At 38.4% G+C, this 19,280-nt stretch overlaps 1 protein-coding gene across 1 annotated transcript in view; it reads right to left on the bottom strand.

Annotated features, from left to right (window-relative positions):
* The window catches only part of RFC1 (replication factor C subunit 1), a 98,495-nt gene extending 79,889 nt beyond the window's left edge, over window positions 1–18,606 (bottom strand). Inside the window, exon 1 of the mRNA XM_073237730.1 lies at window positions 18,264–18,606. Coding sequence (XP_073093831.1) covers window positions 18,264–18,266 — 3 coding nt within the window. The 5' untranslated portion in view covers window positions 18,267–18,606. The remainder of the gene's footprint in view (window positions 1–18,263) is intronic.
* Window positions 18,607–19,280: the final 674 nt, after the last annotated feature.

Below are 19,280 nucleotides of genomic sequence, written 5' to 3'. Positions count from 1 at the left end.
GCCCCTTAGTTTCCTCATGACACTACTTGCCTCACAGATTTTCTATGAAGATTAGAGGTAGCACACCAAAAACCCCTAGAATGGAACCTGGTCCTCTGACTCCAATCTCGTTTAGTTTTCCATTGACCTCCACTACCTCATAGTTTTCCCATAACTCTAAGGACCTATGCAAAACTAGCCATACTCCACAATTAGCAATGTGACCTTCCCCTTATCATCGTTCCTGATACAGTTTGATCTTTGTATGCTTACAGGCAGGCGCTGTGCCAGGGACTTAGGACACAAACAGGAAAATGCCCTCATAAAGCTACCTAGGAGACAAATTAGTATATTAAGAATTAAATACAAAACAGTGCTGAGACAGTGATAATCACAAAACCCCAAGGGCACTAGGACTACCTAATACAGGCTGTCTCAGGGATGGCTCCTCAGGAAAACCAACACCTGAACGGGGTCCTAAAATTATTAGTAAGAAATACTTTTGATAATCATAAAAATCTGAGTTTGAATGTACTGCCCCAAGCTCCGTTCAACAGGCTATCTTACCACTGTATCTCAAATACAGGGCCAGTACCTCAGACTGGAAAGACAATTAATACTGACAGAACACACAGGCAGTTATTCCTAAGGTCACTGACCTTCACACCTGGGCTCAGAGATTCTTGATTATGAAAAATGAAATTCATAATTGTTTTTAAAGACTGCATATTAAAATAATCTTTGAGTAGTTTTTTTGCTATGACTTAAAAATTTCTTTTTAAGAAATTTTAAGAGGGTATTAGCACTTACTGTATCATTTCTGAGCTAAATCATTAAAGTTGACTTTCTATAACTGACCCTTATAGTATGATACTCTATTGTCACATTACAGTGTTGTTGCTGCAAAAAAAATACTTTTCATTTTTAGTACGATACTTCCTCTTCTTCAAATTTGTTTCACCAAATTATTTTTTTTTAGAAATCAAAAATATAAAATGAAAAAAAGTAAATGAAAAAAATGAAGCAAATGAAAAAAAGAAAAGTCTGAAAAATCTTTGAACAATAACAGGTTCTACCTAGGAAGAATTTTAAGGGTCTGCATTAACTTCCTTCATTCAATCATTCATTTAGTCATTCAACAAATATTTACTGAGAGGTTTCTATGTCCAAGAACTATTCTTGGTGTTTAAGATAAAACAGAACAAAATCTCTGTTCCTACAGAGCTTTCATTTTACTTTCTGCTAACTGTCTTTTTGTCTTTAGAAAATAAAACAAAGCATAGGAAATAAAAAGAACATACAAAATCAATCACAGCAGGGAAATAGAAATGGGGAAGAGATGATTATAGGAAGTACAGGGAACAGAAACCACTTCCCCTATTCACGTATTCAGTCTACCTGAGATGCTGCTCCCAAGACAGTGAAAAGACCCATTTCCATTCTTAGTTGTGTCAAGGATGTAAGATTCTGAAAGTTGTAATACTTATATGATATGAACCTCAGACTACTCTCTCAATGAAATACTTTATCACAAAGTTTCCAGGTACCTGATCCAAAAATATAAAACCACCACTGGCAAAACTAAACAGAAGATGGAAATAATCACCTAGGTTTATTGGTGATGATTGGGATAACTGAAGCATGCGGGCCTGTTTATGCCTCATCTAATGGTTTATTTCAATATTTTGACATTTTCACCAGGGTTAATGATTATGGTTTCTATTCACTGAGAAGTCAACTTTTTACAATGGACTTTTGATCCAAAAATTAAAACTTAAACTACTTCAATGAACACAGAAATTAACTTGAAATCAAAAACAGACCTACTACAGAGGAGTCAACATGGCGGCATGAGTAGGGCAGAGTAAATCTCCTCCTAAAACCATACATATTTTTGAAAATACAACAAATACAACTATTCCTAAAACAGAGACCAGAAGATACAGTACAACAGTCAGGCTACATCTACATCTGCGAGAACTCAGCACCTCACGAAGGGGGAAAGATACAAGACGCGGCCCAGCATGGCAGGAGCACGGCCCCCACCCCAGCTCACCGGCAGGAGGAAAGGAGCCAGAGCAGAGAGGGAGTGGGAGCCCAGGACTGCTAAGTACCCAGCCCTAGTCATCTGCACCAAGAGCACAGATACACAGTGTACAATGTGCTGGGTATTAGGGAAACAGAACAGTAAAACCTGCAAGTGGGTCCCTGCAGCCGGCGCCCCTCGGACAAAAGAAAAGCGAGTGCTTTTTGAAAGTCTTAAAGGGACAGGGGCTCCACAGCTGGACAGAATCGTCCCAGCACACTCGGCCCAGCAGGCTGGCAATCCCAGGGAACTTCAGGCTCCCTAACCCCCTAGCCAGCAGCGCAGCTCTGAAGCCCCTCACGGTGATAAGCAGTCTCCCATTCATTCCCCCTCCGGGCCCCGCCACAGCAGGGGAGCAGCCTGAGAGTGGCCATGCCCACAGCAGCCACCCAGAGCCTCCTCCGCAGCTGCCCATTCCAGACTCAGAGGCCCTGACAGCGCGCAGCTGCCCAGCACAGACAGAGGAAGCCAGGACAGGGCATGAATGGTCACTATTATCACAAGAGAGCACCACCGGGACAGCTGCCACTCCCTGGAGGACTCTGGGCTGCCCTGACGGCTGCCACGCCACGGCGGCTCAGGAAATAAAACCAGAAGCTGCTCTCCATATGCACGTAAACAGCACAGGCAGGGGAGAAGGGCAAGGTGACCAGCAAGCAGGAAGGGACTTTGTTCTCCCAGATGACACATGCGCCACCTGCCTATGACTACCTCTATCGCCATGAAACGGCAGACAAATTTGATGCAGTCCAGAATTACCAGACAACCACCGAGAGGGAGCCTGGGGAGATAAATTTAACCAATCTTCCTGAAAAAGAATTCAAAATAAAGGTCATAACCACGCTGATGGACCTGCAGAGAACTATGCAAGAGCTAAAGGATCAAGTTAGGAGGGAGAATACAGAAATAACACAATCTCTGGAAGGACATAAGAGCAGACTGGATGAGGTGCAAGAGACCGTTAATGGAATAGAAATCAGAGAACAGTAACATAGAGAAGCTGAGGCAGAGAGAGATAAAAGGATCTCCAGGAATGAAAGAATATTAAGAGAACTGTGTGACCAATCCAAACGGCACACGATTCGTATTATAGGGGTACCAGTAGAAGAAGAGAGAGAAAAAGGGATAGAAAGTGTCTTTAAAGAAATAAGTGCTAAAAACTTCCCCAAACTGGGGGAGGAAATAGTCTCTCACACCACGGAAGCCCACAGAAGTCCCAAAAGAAGGGACCCAAGGAGGACAACACCAAGGCACATAATAATTAAAAATGGCAAAGATCAAGGACAAGGACAGAGTAATAAAGGCAGCCAGAGAAAGAAAAAAGGTCACCTACAAAGGAAAACCCATCAGGCTATCATCAGACTCCTCAACAGAAACCATACAGGCGAGAAGAGAATGGCATGATATATTTAATGCAATGAAACAGAAGGGCCTTGAACCAAGAATACTGTATAAAGCACGATTATCATTTAAATATGAACAACGGATTAAACAATTCCCAGACAAGCAAAAGTTGAGGGAATTTGCCTCCGACAAACCACCACTTCTATAAGAGGTAATGAACTGCTCTAGGTGTAAGTACTCCTGAGGCTACATAGATGTCAACAGAGAAAATAAAATCACAGCAAGGAAAGCAGACCAACCAAATACTAACTAAAGGCAAAAAATAAAATCAACTACTCACAGAAGCAGTCAAAAGAAACACAAAAGAGAACAGAATAAAACACCTAGCATAAAAGAATGGAGGAGGAGGAATAAGAAGGGAGAGAAATAAAGAATCATCAGATTGTGTTTATAATAGCTCAAAAAGAGAGTTAAGTTAGACAGTTAGTTAGTAAACAACCTACCCTTGACCCTTTGGTAACCACGAATCTAAAGCCTGCAAAGGCAATAAGTACATATCTTTCAATAATCACCCTAAATGTAAATGGACTGAATGCACCAATTAAAAGACACAGAGTAATAGAATGGATAAAAAAGCAAGGCCCATTTATATGCTGCTTACAAGAGACTCACCTCAAACTCAATGACATACACAGACTAAAAGTCAAGGGATGGAAAAAGATATTTTATGCAAACAATAGGGAGAAAAAAGCAGGTGCTGCAGTACTAGTATCAGACAAAATAGACTTCAAAACAAAGAAAGTAACAAGAGATAAAGAAGGACATTACATAATAATAAAGGGGTCAGTCCAACAAGATGATATAACCATTATAAATATATACGTCCCCAACACAGGAGCACCAGCATATGTGAAACAAATACTAACAGAACTAAAGGAAATAAAACGCATTGCATTCATTTTAGGAGACTTCAACACACCATTCACTCTAAAGGACAGATCCACCAGACAAAAAAAAAGTAAGGACACACAGGCACTGAACAACACACTAGGACAGATGGACCTAACAGACATTAACAGAACTCTACACCAAAAACTAGGAGGATACACATTCTTCTCAAGTGCACATGGAACATTTTCCAGAATAGACCACATACTAAGCCACAAAAGAACCTCAGTAAATTTAAAAGGACTGAAATTCTACCAACCAACTTTTCAGACCACAAAGGTTTAAACTAGAAATAAATTGTACAAAGAAAGCAAAAAGGCCCACAAACACATGGAGGCTTAACAACATGCTCCTAAATAATCAATGGATCAACGACCAAATTAAAATAGACATCAAGCAATATATGGAGACAAATGACAACAACACAAAGCCCCAACTTCTGTGGCACATAGCGAAAGCAGTTCTAAGAGGAAAGTATATAGCAATCTAGGCATATTGAAAGAAGGAAGAACAATCCCAAATTAAGAGTGTAAAGTCACAATAATTGGAATTGGAAAAAGATGAACAAATGAGGCCTAAAGTCAGCAGGAGGAGGGACATAATAAAAATCAGAAAAAATCAATAAAATTGAGAAGAAGAAAACAATAGAAAAAATCAATGAAACCAAGAGCTGGTTCTTTGAGAAAATAAACAAAATAGATAAGCCTCTAGCCAGACTTATTACGAGAAAAAGAGAATCTACACACATCAACAGAATCAGAAACGAGAAAGGAAACATCAAGACGGACCCCACAGAAATACAAATAATTATTAGAGACTACTACGAAAACCTATATGCTAACAAGCTGGAAAACCTAGAAGAAATGGACAACTTCTTAGGAAAATACAACCTTCCAAGACTGACCAAGGAAGAAACAGAAATTCTAAACAAACCAATTACAAGCAACGAAATTGAATCCGTAATGAAAAAAACTACCCAAGAACAAAACCTCCAGGCCAGATGGATTTACCTTGGAATTTTATCAGATATACAGAGAAGATATAATACCCATTCTCCTTAAAGTTTTCCAAAAAATAGAAGAGGAGGGAATACTCCCAAACTCATTCTATGAAGCCAACATCACCCTAATACCAAAACCAGGCAAAGACCCCACCAAAAAAGAAAATTACAGACCAATATCCCTGATAAACATAGATGCAAAAATACTCAACAAAATATTAGCAAACCGAATTCAAAAATACATTAAAAGGATCATACACCATGACCAAGTGGGATTCATCCCAGGGATGCAAGGATGGTACAACATTCGAAAATCCATCAACATCATCCACCACATAAACAAAAGGAAGGACAAAAATCACATTATCATCTCTATAGATGCTGAAAAAGCATTCAACAAAATTCAATATCCATTCATGATAAAAACTCTCAACAGAATGGGTATAGAGAGCAAGTGCCTCAACATGATAAAGGCCATATATGATAAAGCCAACATCATACTGAACAGCGAGAAGCTGAAAGCTTTTCCTCTGAGATCGGGAACAAGACAGGGATGCCCACTCACCCCACTGTTATTCAACATAGTAATGGAGGTCCTAGCCACAGCAATTAGACAAAACAAAGAAACACAAGGAATCCAAATTGGTAAGGAAGAAGTTAAACTGTCACTATTTCCAGATGACATGATACTATACATAAAAAACCCTGAAGACTCCACTCCAAAACTACTAGAACTGATATCGGAATGCAGCAAAGTTGCAGGATACAAAATTAACACACAGAAATCTGTGGCTTTCCTATACACTAACAATGAACTAATAGAAAGAGAAATCAGGAAAACAAGTCCATTCACAATTGCACCAAAAAGAATAAAATACCTAGGAATAAACCTAACCAAGGAAGTGAAAGACCTATACCTTGAAAACTATAAGACACTCTTAAGAGAAATTAAAGAGGACCCTAACAAATGAAAACTCATCCCATGCTCTTGGCTAGGAAGAATTAATATCGTCAAAATGGCCATCCTGCCCAAAGCAACATACAGATTTATGCAATCGCTATCAAATTACCAACAGCACTGTTCAACGAACTGGAACAAATAGTTCAAAAATTCATATGGAAACAACAAAGACCCTGAATAGCCAAAGCAATCCTGAGAAGGAAGAATAAAGTGGGGGGGGATCTTGCTTCCCAACTTCAAACTCTACTACAAGGGCACAGTAATCAAGACAGTTTGGTACTAGCACAGGAACAGAGCCATAGACCAGTGGAACAGAATAAAGACTCCAGACATTAACCCAAACATATATGATCAATTAATATATGATAAAGGAGCCATGGACATACAATGGGGAAATGACATTCTCTTCAACAGATGGTGCTGGCAAAACTGGACAGCTACATGTCAGAGAATGAAACTGGATCACTGTCTAACCCCATACACAGAAGTAAATTCAAAATGGATCAAAGACCTGAATGTAAGTCATGAAGCCATAAAACTCTTAGAAAAAAACATAGGCAAAAATCTCTTGGACATAAACATGAGCGACTTCTTCAAGAACATACCTCCCGGGCAAGGGAAACAAAAGCAAAAATGAACAAGTGGGACTATATCAAGCTGAAAAGCTTCTGTACAGCAAAGGACACCATCAATAGAACAAAAAGGTACCTTACAGTACTGGAGAATATATTCATAAATGACAGATCCAATAAAGAGTTGACATCCAAAATATATAAAGAGCTCATGCACCTCAACAAACAAAAAGCAAATAATCCAATTAAAAAATAGGCAGAGGAGCTGAACAGACAGTTCTCCAAAGAAGAAATTCAGATGGCCAACAGACACATGAAAAGATGCTCCACATGGCTTGTCATCAGAGAAATGCAAATTAAAACCACAATGAGATATCACCTCACACCAGTAAGGATCGCCACCATCCAAAATACAAACAACAACAAATGTTGGTGAGGTTGTGGAGAAAGGGGAACCCTCCTGCACTGCTGGTGGGAATGTTCAACCATTGTGGAAAGCAGTGTGGAGGTTCCTCAAAAAGTTCAAAATAGAAATACCATTTGACCCATGATTTCCACTTCTAGGAATTTACCCTAAGAATGCAGCAGCCCAATTTCAAAAAGACAGATGCACCCCTATGTTTATTGCAGCACTATTTACAATAGCCAAGAAATGGAAGCAACCTAAGTGTCCATCAGTAGATGAACAGATAAAAGATGTTGTACACATACACAATGGAATATTATTCAGCCATAAGAAAACAAATCCTACCATTTACAACAACATGGATGGAGCTAGAGGATATTACGCTCAGTGAAATAAGCCAGGCGGAGAAAGACAAGTACCAAATGATTTCACTCATATGTGGAGTATAAGAACAAAAGAAAACTGAAGGAACAAAACAGCAGCAGAATCACAGAACCCAAGAATGGACTAACGGTTACCAAAGGGAAAGGGACTGGGCAGGAGGGGTGGGAAGGGAGGGATAAGGTCAGGGAAAAAGAAAGGGGGCATTACGATTAGCATGTATAATGCGGGAGGGGGACATAGGGAGGGATGTGCAACACAGAGAAGACAAGTAGTGATTCTACAGCATCTTACTACACTGATGGACAGTGACTGTAATGGGGTTTGTGGGACAAAATTGGTGATAGGGAGAGTCTAATAAACATAATGTTCCTCATATAATTGTAGATTAATGATACCAAAATAAAAAATAAAATCAAATAACAGACCTACTCAGTATGGAGATGTATTACATGCACAAAATAGAACCACAGTTCATTTGAAAAAAATAAAAATAAATAAAAGTAACATACCTACTACATAACAAATACTGTATTTCTCTGGGCTACATTACTCATTGTCATTAAATCTTCACAACTTAACATATAAAGGTATGCAGAAAGGGCTGGAGAAGATGCTTTCATATCAGTATTACATTCCAGTTGATTTTTCTTTTACTGGAAACATGTTTATTTTTACTTATTCATTCATCAAATATTTATTGAAAATGTAGCCTGCACCAAGCATTATACAGCAATTCCCTATCCTTGCAGTCCCTAACTTTGCAGAGCATGTATGCTGGTATAGGAAGCTATCAATAACAGGATGCCCAAACTAATTAAAATAAGTAAAAATGTGTGCTGAGGAAACAAAAAAGGTGGTCTTCTCACTAACCACTAACTAGTGGGTTTTCACACTTCTGCAGATCTGATGAAAGCCATGAATATCTTCCACAGAAATATGCCAAAACACAGTTATCGCATAATACAAAAATATATTTGGCCTTTATACTTGGGTCCTGGCACACAGCTAGTAAAATCCTTGGAATGTCCTAAGTGATAGAAAGGTCTTTTGTTATTCATAATCAGCCCTTTTTGATCACATCTGAGTTTATGTTAATGAAGTAACCTGGGCTGGAGCCCCTACTTCGCCTTAGGATGATGGCTGGCCACTGGAAAGGCCCAACAGGTGATTAGAGGGTGGGAACACTCAGCCCCACCGTAGACCAGCAGGGAGGAGGAGAGCTGGAGATTGGATTATAAAGTCTTGAACCAAGCGATGTTTGATGTTTAGAGAGGTTGCTGGAAGGGTGGTGCATCCCATCCAAAGATGGCATGGATGCTCTGTGCCACCACCTTCCACCCCATAATATTGCCCGATGGGATCTCTTCCTTTCATTTGGCTGCTCCTGAGTTGTACCCTTAAAATAAACCAGTAAATGTAAGTAAAGTATTCTCCTGAGTTACGTGAGCAATTCTAGCAAATTACTGAATCTGAGGAGGGGGAGGAGGTCTTGGGATGCCCTAATTTAGAGCCAGTCAGTCAGAAGTACAGGTGGCCCAGGACTTGCAACTGGCACCTGAAATGGAAGAAGTCTGCTGAAAGTGAGCCTCTTAACTTGTAGAATCTGCACTAACTGAACAGTGTCAGAATTCAACTGAACTGTTGGACACCTAGTTGGTCTCAGAGAACTAGAGAATTGATTGGTGTCAGAAAGTACACACACACACACACACAAACTTTTGTGTGCAACTTTACAGGATTTTTCCTTAAGCCTATTAATGGCTCTCCATGCACCCTATGTTAAAAACTTCAGACCCAAATATGCACACCAAGCAAGCTACTCACACCCGTCTTCACCTCAGTACTACCTACATACACACTGATCCCTCCTACATCTTGCCACCACTCCAGATCTCTTCTGAGCTCCACCTCTATGTAGCCAGATACATATCTCTCTAAATGCCCAAAAGATGCCTCCAGCTCATGTCTGAAATTAAGCTTGTACTTCTCTGGGACTTGCTCCTCTCCCTTTATTTCCCCCCTCAATGCAGAGTACCACCATTCAACTGAAACAAAAATGGGAAGTGTTTTCACTCCTAATCATCCTGCCTATCTCCCAAATACAGCTGTCTTCTCCCCTCTAGTTCCATTCTAATGTACTGATGCAGGGCTTCATTTATTTACTAATTTAACAAACCCTTAAGTAGGACTTATGCTGTGCCAGGCAATTATTTAAGAACTTTAAAAATATATTAACTCATTTAATCTATATAACAACCTTATGAGATTTTTTAAATTTCAATTCGCAGATGAAAAAAAATGAGAATGGCCACAAGTCATTCTCTAGTAAAAGTTTTTAAATTTAACATGCTTTTAAATGTATGCAAAAACAGAGCGCTTGCAGTTTTCAACTGTAAGGTGTAACTAAGAACTCCACACCATTAGAGAGATGCACTGCTCCAGCAGGCAGCCCAAACACAATCTTAACATACAAGATTCAAGACAAAGAAAGTACCAATCTTTGCCAAGTACCAAAAAAAAAAAAGGATCTTTTTAAAGTCTTTTACCTATACCAAGCTGTTTTCTATTAGTTGAAGTTAGAGGTGAAAAAAAATTTTTTTTGCAATAAATACTCCTAAACCAGCACAGAAGTAAGCCATCATAACAACCTTTAGCATTAGAAGGTCAAAGTACAAAAGCTAACATATATTTACTTTGAAGTATCACCAAACAGCTCTAACCACTTTTTTCCACTGCTGATGGGCTCAACCAACAAACAAGTTCTATTTGCCTATCAAAAATATGAAGAGAAAGCAAGTATGTCACTGTGTTCACTTATCTTTGAAAAGTGTAGGATTTTATGCAAAGTAAGTACTGCAGTACTCTTATAGACTAACTGCCAAAATACTATATTTTGGTTTTACTTCTCTATTTTGAAAGTAACAAATTAAAGTATTTGATTAATATTTTTAAGTCATCCACCCAATCTGTAAGCAGAAATTACCACCCATACACTTCACAAAATCTGAAATTATAAATATCTTTTATCTTGAAAACCACTAACACGCAAAATTATATCTGTCTAAAATATACACTGATGCAACTGGTGACAGCAGAGACAAACTGTGAAATAATTTAAAGTTACTTAAAATTATATTAAGGCCTTATACAGTTGACCCTTGAACATGATCTTGAACTGTGCCAATCCACTTACACAAGGATTTTCTTCAATCAATATATTGGAAAAAATTTTGGAGGTTTACAACAATTTTAAAAAACTCACAAACCACACAGCCTAGAAGTATCAAAAAAAATTAAGAAAAAAGGTATGTCAAGAATGCATAAGATACATGTAGATACTAGTCTACTTTATAACTTACTATTATAAAATACACACGAATCTATTTAAAGAGTTAAAATTTATCAGAGCTTATGTACACAAATACTTGCAGACCATACATGGTGCCATTCACAGTCAAAGTAAGTGTGAAGACACATAGATCCAAAATTAAATCATAACCGCATAAAATTAACTATAGTACATACAGTATTAGCATAAAAATTTTGCACCTACTTCCTGTTGCTATTGCTGTGAGTTCAACCATTGCAAGTTTCCTCTTAAAATACCATGACACTAATCTCCGCGTGAGCAGTTCATCTCCAGTGAACTGTGTATCGCAGTAAAAAGTGATCCCTCCTGTTCTTCCATATTTCCAGCTTATCTAGTGCAATACTGTAAAACTTCGATAACACCAACTTGACCTATAAAAAGTGCTACTAGTGATGCTGGAAGTGCTCCGAGAAGCACAGAAAAATCATGACATTACAAAAAAAGGGTCGGCTTGATATGTGCCATATATTAAGGCCTACACCTGCAGTTGCCTGCCATTTCAAGATAAATGAAACCAGCAATAAGGACCACTGCAAAAAGTAAATAGGAAATTCATGAACCCGTCACTGCAGCTACACCAACAGGTGCAAAAAATCTTGCACTTCTGCAAAATACCCTTTTATCTCGTATTGAAAATGCAACTTTTATAGGTATAGGATTGCTATAAGAAAGGCATACCTATAAACACTAATAACATTAGCAAAAGGTGAAAGCACTATATGACAACTTAGAGCAGATGGAAGATACATAACCTAAAGCTGGGGAATTTAATGCCAACAAGGATGATTTGCCAATTTTTTTATGGTTTGGTGATTCTAGAAAGATGTTTAGCTTTAAAAATAACAAGATAACAGGAGAAGCAGCTTCTGCTGACCAAGAGGCAGCAAATTCCCAGGTACCATTATGAAAATCATTGAGGAGAAAGGACACATGCCTAAACAGGTTTTAATGCAGATGAAAATGTCCTATTCTGGAAAAAAATACCACAAAAGATATAGTAAGGAAGAGAAGCAAGCACCAAGATTTAAAGCAGGAAGGGGATAGGCTAACTCTACTGTTTTGTGCAAATGCAGTCGAGTTTATGATCAATACTGCCCTTATCTTTAAAGCTGCTATCCCCTGAGTCTTGAAGAGAAAATATAAACACCAGCTGCCAGTCTTTGTGGGTTGTACAAAAAGAAGGCCAAGACAATAAGAACTTTTTGGGAGTTGGTTCCACCGATGCAATGTCCCTGAAGTGAGGAAGTACTTTGTCAGTAAGGGACCGCCTTTGAAAGTTTTTTCGATATTGGACAATGCCTGAGGCCACCCAGAACCCCATGAGTTCAACACTGAAGGCAAAAGTGTTCTACTTGGCCCCCTTCACAATGTCTCTAATTCAGCCTCTAGATTAGACGGTCATAAGGACCTTTAAGGCTCATTACACACGGTATTCTCTCTAAAGGATTGTCAACACTTTGAAAGAACATCATGAAAGTCTGGAAGGATTACACCACTGAAGATGCCATTGTTATTACAATAAATTCCTGCTGCAGAAAACTGTGTCCAGATGTTATACATGACTTCACAGGATTTATGACAAAGCCAATCGAGGATATCATGAAAGAGACGGTGAATATGGCAAAAAAGGTGGGGGGACAGGTAAAGGGCTTCATGATACCAATCTTGGAGATATTCCTGACAGACACTACCCCAGAGGAATAAACAAAAGATGACTTGATGGAGATGAGTGTTTCCAAACTAGTGAAAGATGATGAGGAAGAAGACACAGAAGAAGCGAAGCACTGCCAGAAAAATAAACTGACATAGACAATTTGGCTGAAGTGTTATGATTATTCAAGACTGCTTTCAACTTTTTTTTTACAATATGGACACTTCTATGAGATAGGCACTAAAATTAATAAAGCAATGGTTAAAGAAGGATTGGTACCATATAAAGAAACATTTATAGAGAAATGAAAAAGCAAAAAAGTCAGGCAGAAACTACAATGTATTTCCACATAGGTACACTAAGTGTGCCTGCCTCTTCTGTCTCCCTTTCCACCTCATCCACCTCTTCTACCAGAGACAGCAAGACAGCAAGACCAATCCCTCTTCCTCCTTCTCTTCCTCCTCAATGTGAAGACAAGGATGAAGACCTTCATGACGATCCACTCCACTTAATTAATAGTAAATAATCATCATGCCATACAATTAAGTCAATTGTTGGGTATGTCTTCATGTGAAAATCTGGTAACTATATAAGCAAGAACTGTATATTTTGTGTCACCAAAGTATTCATCATGTAGAACACCATGTGTAAGACTTGAATGGAAGTGGATAGGCTACCTTTACATAGGCATAAATTGAGTGGTATTAATATGAAATCAATAGTGTTAGTTTTCCTAATGTTTTATAACTTTGCTTTCAAAGAATTACACTACCATACAGTATACCTCTCTCTCTCACACACACACATAATTAGAAAAACTGGGTATCAGCCTATCATCACAGGTAAATGTTTTTTAAAAAATGTAAGAATGTTTTCAATACCATATTATGAATGATTATAATACTGTATGCCATAAAAATTTTATGATTGATTCATTAATATATAGGTTAGGCTACTGTGAAGCAACTATTGATTACACTAGCTACTATAAAGCAATCATACTGTTACTTCATTATCAACATGTGAATTGTCATACCTATAAATAAATATGAATTTTTTTTCACATTATCTTTTCATTTCTGATGTCTAGTGTTAATAATATATATAACATAAACAGTGTTTTGTATCATATAAGACAATACTGACAGTACTAATAGACAATTCATCTTGTAAACAGAGGGCATAACTTACAGTATGGATACAGTATACTACTGTAAAAATGTATTTTCCTTATGATTATCTTAATAAAATTTTATTTTCTCTAGCTTTATTGTAAGATTATAGTATATAATAGATATAATATTCAATATACATGTTAATCAACTATTTGTTATCAGTAAGGCCTCCAGTCAACAGGAAGCTATTAAGTTTTGGGGAAGGAGTCAAAAGTTATATGGGGATTTTCAACTGCACGGGGTAGGGATAGGGGGAATCAATACTCTTAACCCTGGCATTGTTCAAGGGTTAACTGTACTTTGAAAGCAAAAAATTGTTGGAACACTTTCCCTAAGATGAGGAAAAAGATCCACCCTTACTACTTCTATTCAACATTGTGAAGGTTCTAGCAAAAGCAATTAGTAAAAAAAAAAATTGAAATAAGAGACACCTAGACTGGAAAGGAAGAAGTAAAACTATATCTATTTCTGGATTTATAATTTTATACAGTGAAATTCCAAAGAAACCCACTATTAAACTTTCAAACTACTAAATAAGTTCAGCAAGACTGCAGGAAACAAGATTAATACGCAAAAATCAATTGTATTTCTGTACCTTTGAAATGAACAACCTAAAAGTGAAATTAAGAAAACAATTCCATTTACAGAATCATCAAAAAAAAAAAAAATATATATATATATATATATATATAGAGAGAGAGAGAGAGAGAGAGAGAGAGAGAGAGGAATAAACAAAAGAAGTGTAAAACCCACACCTCAAAGCTATTCACATTGTTTAAAGAAATTAAAGATTTAAACAAATGGAAAGATAGCCCATGTTCATGGATCAGAAGACCTTACATTGTTAAGATGGTGATACTCCCCAAACTGATTTACAGATTCAGTACAATCCCTTTCAAAATCCCAGCTGGCTTCTTTGCTGATTCTAAAGTTTATATGAAAATTCAAGGAACCAAGAACAGGCAAAACAATCTGGAAAAACAAAGAGAACTGATATTTCCCAATTCCAAAACTTACCATAAAACTACAGTAATAAAGACAATGTGCTACTGGCATTAGGATAGACATAGAGATCAGTGGAATAGACCTGAGAATCCGGGGGGGGGAAAACAAAAATCTTACCCTTAGAGTCAATAGATTTTTGACAAAGAACCCAAGATAATTCAACGGAAAAAGAATAGTCTGCAAATTGTACATGGACAACTGGATATCATTACATGCAAAATAATAAACTTGGACCACTATACCATATACAAAATTACATACAAAAAGTACCTCAAATGGATCAAAGCCCTGAATGTAAGAGCTGAAACTATAAAATTCTTAGAAGAAAACAGGCATAAATCTTCAAGACCTTTGATTAGGCTAGTTTCTTAGAACAACAAAAGCTTGGATTAGATCTCTGATCCATTTTGAGGTACTTTTTGTATATAATTTGTATATGGTGTAGTGGTCCAAGTTTACTATTTTGCATGTAAAGATATCCAACTGTTCCTGTAGCATTTTCAGACTATTCTTTTTCCAATTGAATGAGAAAGAGACAGCCATGCAAGGATCTAATGGAAGAGAATTCCAAGGAGAGGACACAACAAGAACACAAGCCAAGACAGAACCAGCTAAATATACTCAAAAGACAGAGATGAGATTAGAGAGGCAGGGAAGGGCCTTACAGGCCAAGTACTAGCACATATGGCAAAAGCTACATTATAATAGAGTGACAGCACTGCTCCAGGAGAAGCATTCACATAGTAAACTACAATGTGAAAGGTATCCCCTAGAATGGGGCAATGAAAGAGTGCAGATGTATTTACACATACTTGACAGCTCTCAAAGGCTATGCCTTAAGTCTCGTGTGCTTAGTTCAACGATATGCATATTTTCAATAAACAATTATACCAGCCAACAAATATGCTGACTTCTTAAAAATGGCATGTCTCAGGTTTTATTTACATTTTCAGCAAATAATTAAATCCTCATAGCAATCCAAATTGTTTACCTGGCTTCTCTTTTTATTGTTTTTATTTTTATTTTCATTTCAATTGCTTTCACAGACATTATATTGGTTTAAAATTCGAAAGGGTAAAAAGTCTCTCTCCCAACCTGCCTCTTAGAGACACATTCCCCATCTTTGGACACTATAAATGTTATCAACTAGTTCCTTGTATATCCCTCCAGAAAACTTTTATACATCTTCAAGTAAATATGTATAGATTCTTTTATTTTTCTACATAAAGTGGTAGCATACTTTACATATCATTCTGCACCTTCCTTTTTCAGTGAATTATCTTGGCAACTGTTTCTTTTCAGGGCATAAGGCTTTCTCCTTTTTTAATGGCTGCAGAGTATTCCATTTTGTGCATACAGTATTTTATTCCTTTATTTATAATTTTAATTAGAAAATAGTTGAGAAAAAAATGCAGCTTCCACAGCAAGAGTTGTTAATCTTGCATCTATGGGAAGGCTTCAAAAGATACATGAGTCCCCTTAAATGGTATGTATGTGCCCATCTGTATTTCTGTGGGCAGAAAATTTGCATACCATTCACCACATTATCAGAGGGAACTGGGGCTGAAACAAAAGAACTTCTATATTACAATATAACTTTTGCACAGGTGTTCAATAAACATACATTGAAAAGAATTTTAGTCTAGAGTTTTGCTAATTTTTGTACTAGAAATGGAAAGACTAAATTAAATACCAAACTTCTCATCTACATTATAGAACCTTTTCCCTTTAACAAACAACAAAAATGACCCATTTGACTCCTATTTATTTCTGAGAAGGGCTCTATTTTTCATCTGCACCATGAATAGGAGTACTAAGAAAGAAAAGAACCAAAATTTAAAGTATCTGAATGATCAAAAGTTGACGATATAAGCTGTTGTTCACTTTAACTGACAACATCAGAAGCATCTTTGATGACCCTTAAAGTCTATGTAACATTCCATAGGGTCCTTCCTCAGAAAATTAAATTACTGGTAGTCATGTAGTTATATGCCTACCACATGCCAGGCACCAGAACAGAAGCTTTACATATACCATCTTGTTTAATCCTCAAGACCATCACTTAAGGCAACTATATTTCCCCCCTTTTACAAGTAAGGAAAAGGAGGCTTAGAAAGAGGTTTAAGCTATTTACTTGCCTAAAACCACATAAATATTGAATGGCAGAGCAAGAGTAAAACATTACCTAACCCTCATTTTCAAGACTCTAAATCTCATCAACTTGACACAATACCATAGTGCCTGAAATCCATATTTAATTAGAATCATTTTAGAGAGGCAGTATAATAGAGTGGTCAGGAAAACCTAGGTTTTAATTCTCATTCAACCATCTAGTTGGAAGACAAATTGTTTAAACTCTTAAAAGCCTTCTTCACTATCTGTAAAACTGGACTGCTGTGTGGTTTAAGTGAGAAAAGGTGTGTAAAAGAAACAGCTCACATATTGATCTGAAGAAGATACTTAGTAAAAAGTGGCTATTATTTCATCCTTCTTTGAGAAGAAACACAAAGGGCTGCAAGGTTTCCCAGTTCGTCATTAAAATGTTCCCTCCAGAATGCTGGCATTGTAACAAATAACCTGAAGAATGACTGAAAAAACTGTCTGTTTATTATGTGGATTCTGGTTAATGGAACATCATAAATTGTTCTTAAAAATATTTCGGACATAACCGTACCTATTGCCATAACAGAATGAATGCCAGTTTTAATGGTTGCATAATTATTTCACTCTCAATTTAAATGCTTTATGCAGAATTATGCACTGAGGTTTTTTTTAAAGATGTATAACATAAGGTGATAATTGATGACAGCTGTCAAATGTATTACATCTGCTTCTACCCGCTGTTTTTTGTTTTGTATTGTTTTGTTGTTTTCCTGGTAAACCGCGTTATCCCTTTGACTTTTTCGAACTCATCTAAACCAAATAAAACATCCTCCCCATGCCCTCAGTCTCAAAATGGCTATGTGATGAACGTTTTATGGAGTTGTTAATGACTAAAGCTGAAGGCCTGACACAACTTTTTCATAAAAAAGAAAACTGTTACATTCCTCCCTCGTGACCCAAAACTTGAGATCAAGGCTTTAGGCAGGTCTCAAACCGAAGTTCAGGGCAACGCTGAAAAGGAAAACAACTTCACCGCTGCCTTCCTTTCTCCCTTCCCCCAAGAGTAGAAAAAAGTGAAACTGCGGCGCAGCACCAAAAACCCTGGGCGCTGGCTGCGGCCGAGAGCCGCGGCGACCAGCGTTCGATGGGTGGCTCTTTGCTCTGCTCCGGAGGCACGCACGGCCGTCCACCCCCACCCGCCCAGCCAGGAGTGCCAGGTCCACACACAGCCCTCAACCTCCCAAGCCCCCAAGCCGCGCGGCCTCCCTCCAGGGCTCACCATCGCAGCCCGCTGAGTAAGGGGCGGGCGGGCAGGCCAGCCGGCTGCAGGATCCGTTACCGGAGCTCGGGACCCATTCGCGCCAACAACTTCTCCCGCGAAGTGGAAGAAGGTGGAGGCAGCGGCGCCCGGTGATGACGTCGGAGGCGCGCGGCTTCCCTTAGGTCCCGGCCCGAGGCGGGAGGTGCTGCCTGAGCCCAGGTGCCTCACTGTAGGCTGTCCGGCCCCTGAGGCCGCGGGGAACGACAGGACCGCGCCCCGCGCGCAGGTTTGCGCCTTTGGCTTTTGGCCGGGGCGCTCGAGTCGGGGTTCCGAGATTGCTATCCTCAGAAGGTGTGCAAACCAGGGAGCAGCACCCTGTTACGCGTGCGGAGGGTGCGCCGCCCGTGTGGTGGTTCTCAGGTGTTTCTCCCACTCGCAGTAAGACACATATTTTTGGTGTACGTTTCACATATTACATTTCAGTATCTATTCTGAAAAGTTTCATCAAACAGTATTTACCCTCATCTTGATTATTTTTAATGTTTGACCCACCGAATTGGCTTTTTCCTCTCCTGTTACGCGGAGACAGAGTTCGAAAACCACTGGGCTGACAGTTTTACGTTGTGTAATTCCAGGGCAAAAAAGATTTTAGTAAAATCATCTAGTCATCACCACCCACTCTTTTTTAACTGACAAAATATGAGACCCAAGGAAGCCAGTGGGATCCAGGCTAGGAATCTAAGCCTCCAAATTTCTAAATCTGCTCTGAAAAATCCCCTAAAGAGTAGTGGTGTGTGAGAAGCCAAGGTATTAACAAGGTGCATCTCCATAGAAACACAATGATTCCGAAAGGTTTGAAGTAAATAGGTTGTATATTAGTAGATATGCAACCGAATTGTGAAATCGAATGGAACATTTGCATACAATTTTAAGAGAAAGCATGAGACTCCAAGGAATTTAGTGGGTAGAGCAGTAACTCCAGCTTTGACCTAGACTTGCAAATCCTTACCCACCCACCCCCTATTCTGTCTTGTG

This window comes from Manis javanica, chromosome 5, assembly GCF_040802235.1.
Source record: "Manis javanica isolate MJ-LG chromosome 5, MJ_LKY, whole genome shotgun sequence".
NCBI lineage: Eukaryota > Metazoa > Chordata > Mammalia > Pholidota > Manidae > Manis > Manis javanica.
This window is presented reverse-complemented; position numbering and strand designations above follow the sequence as displayed.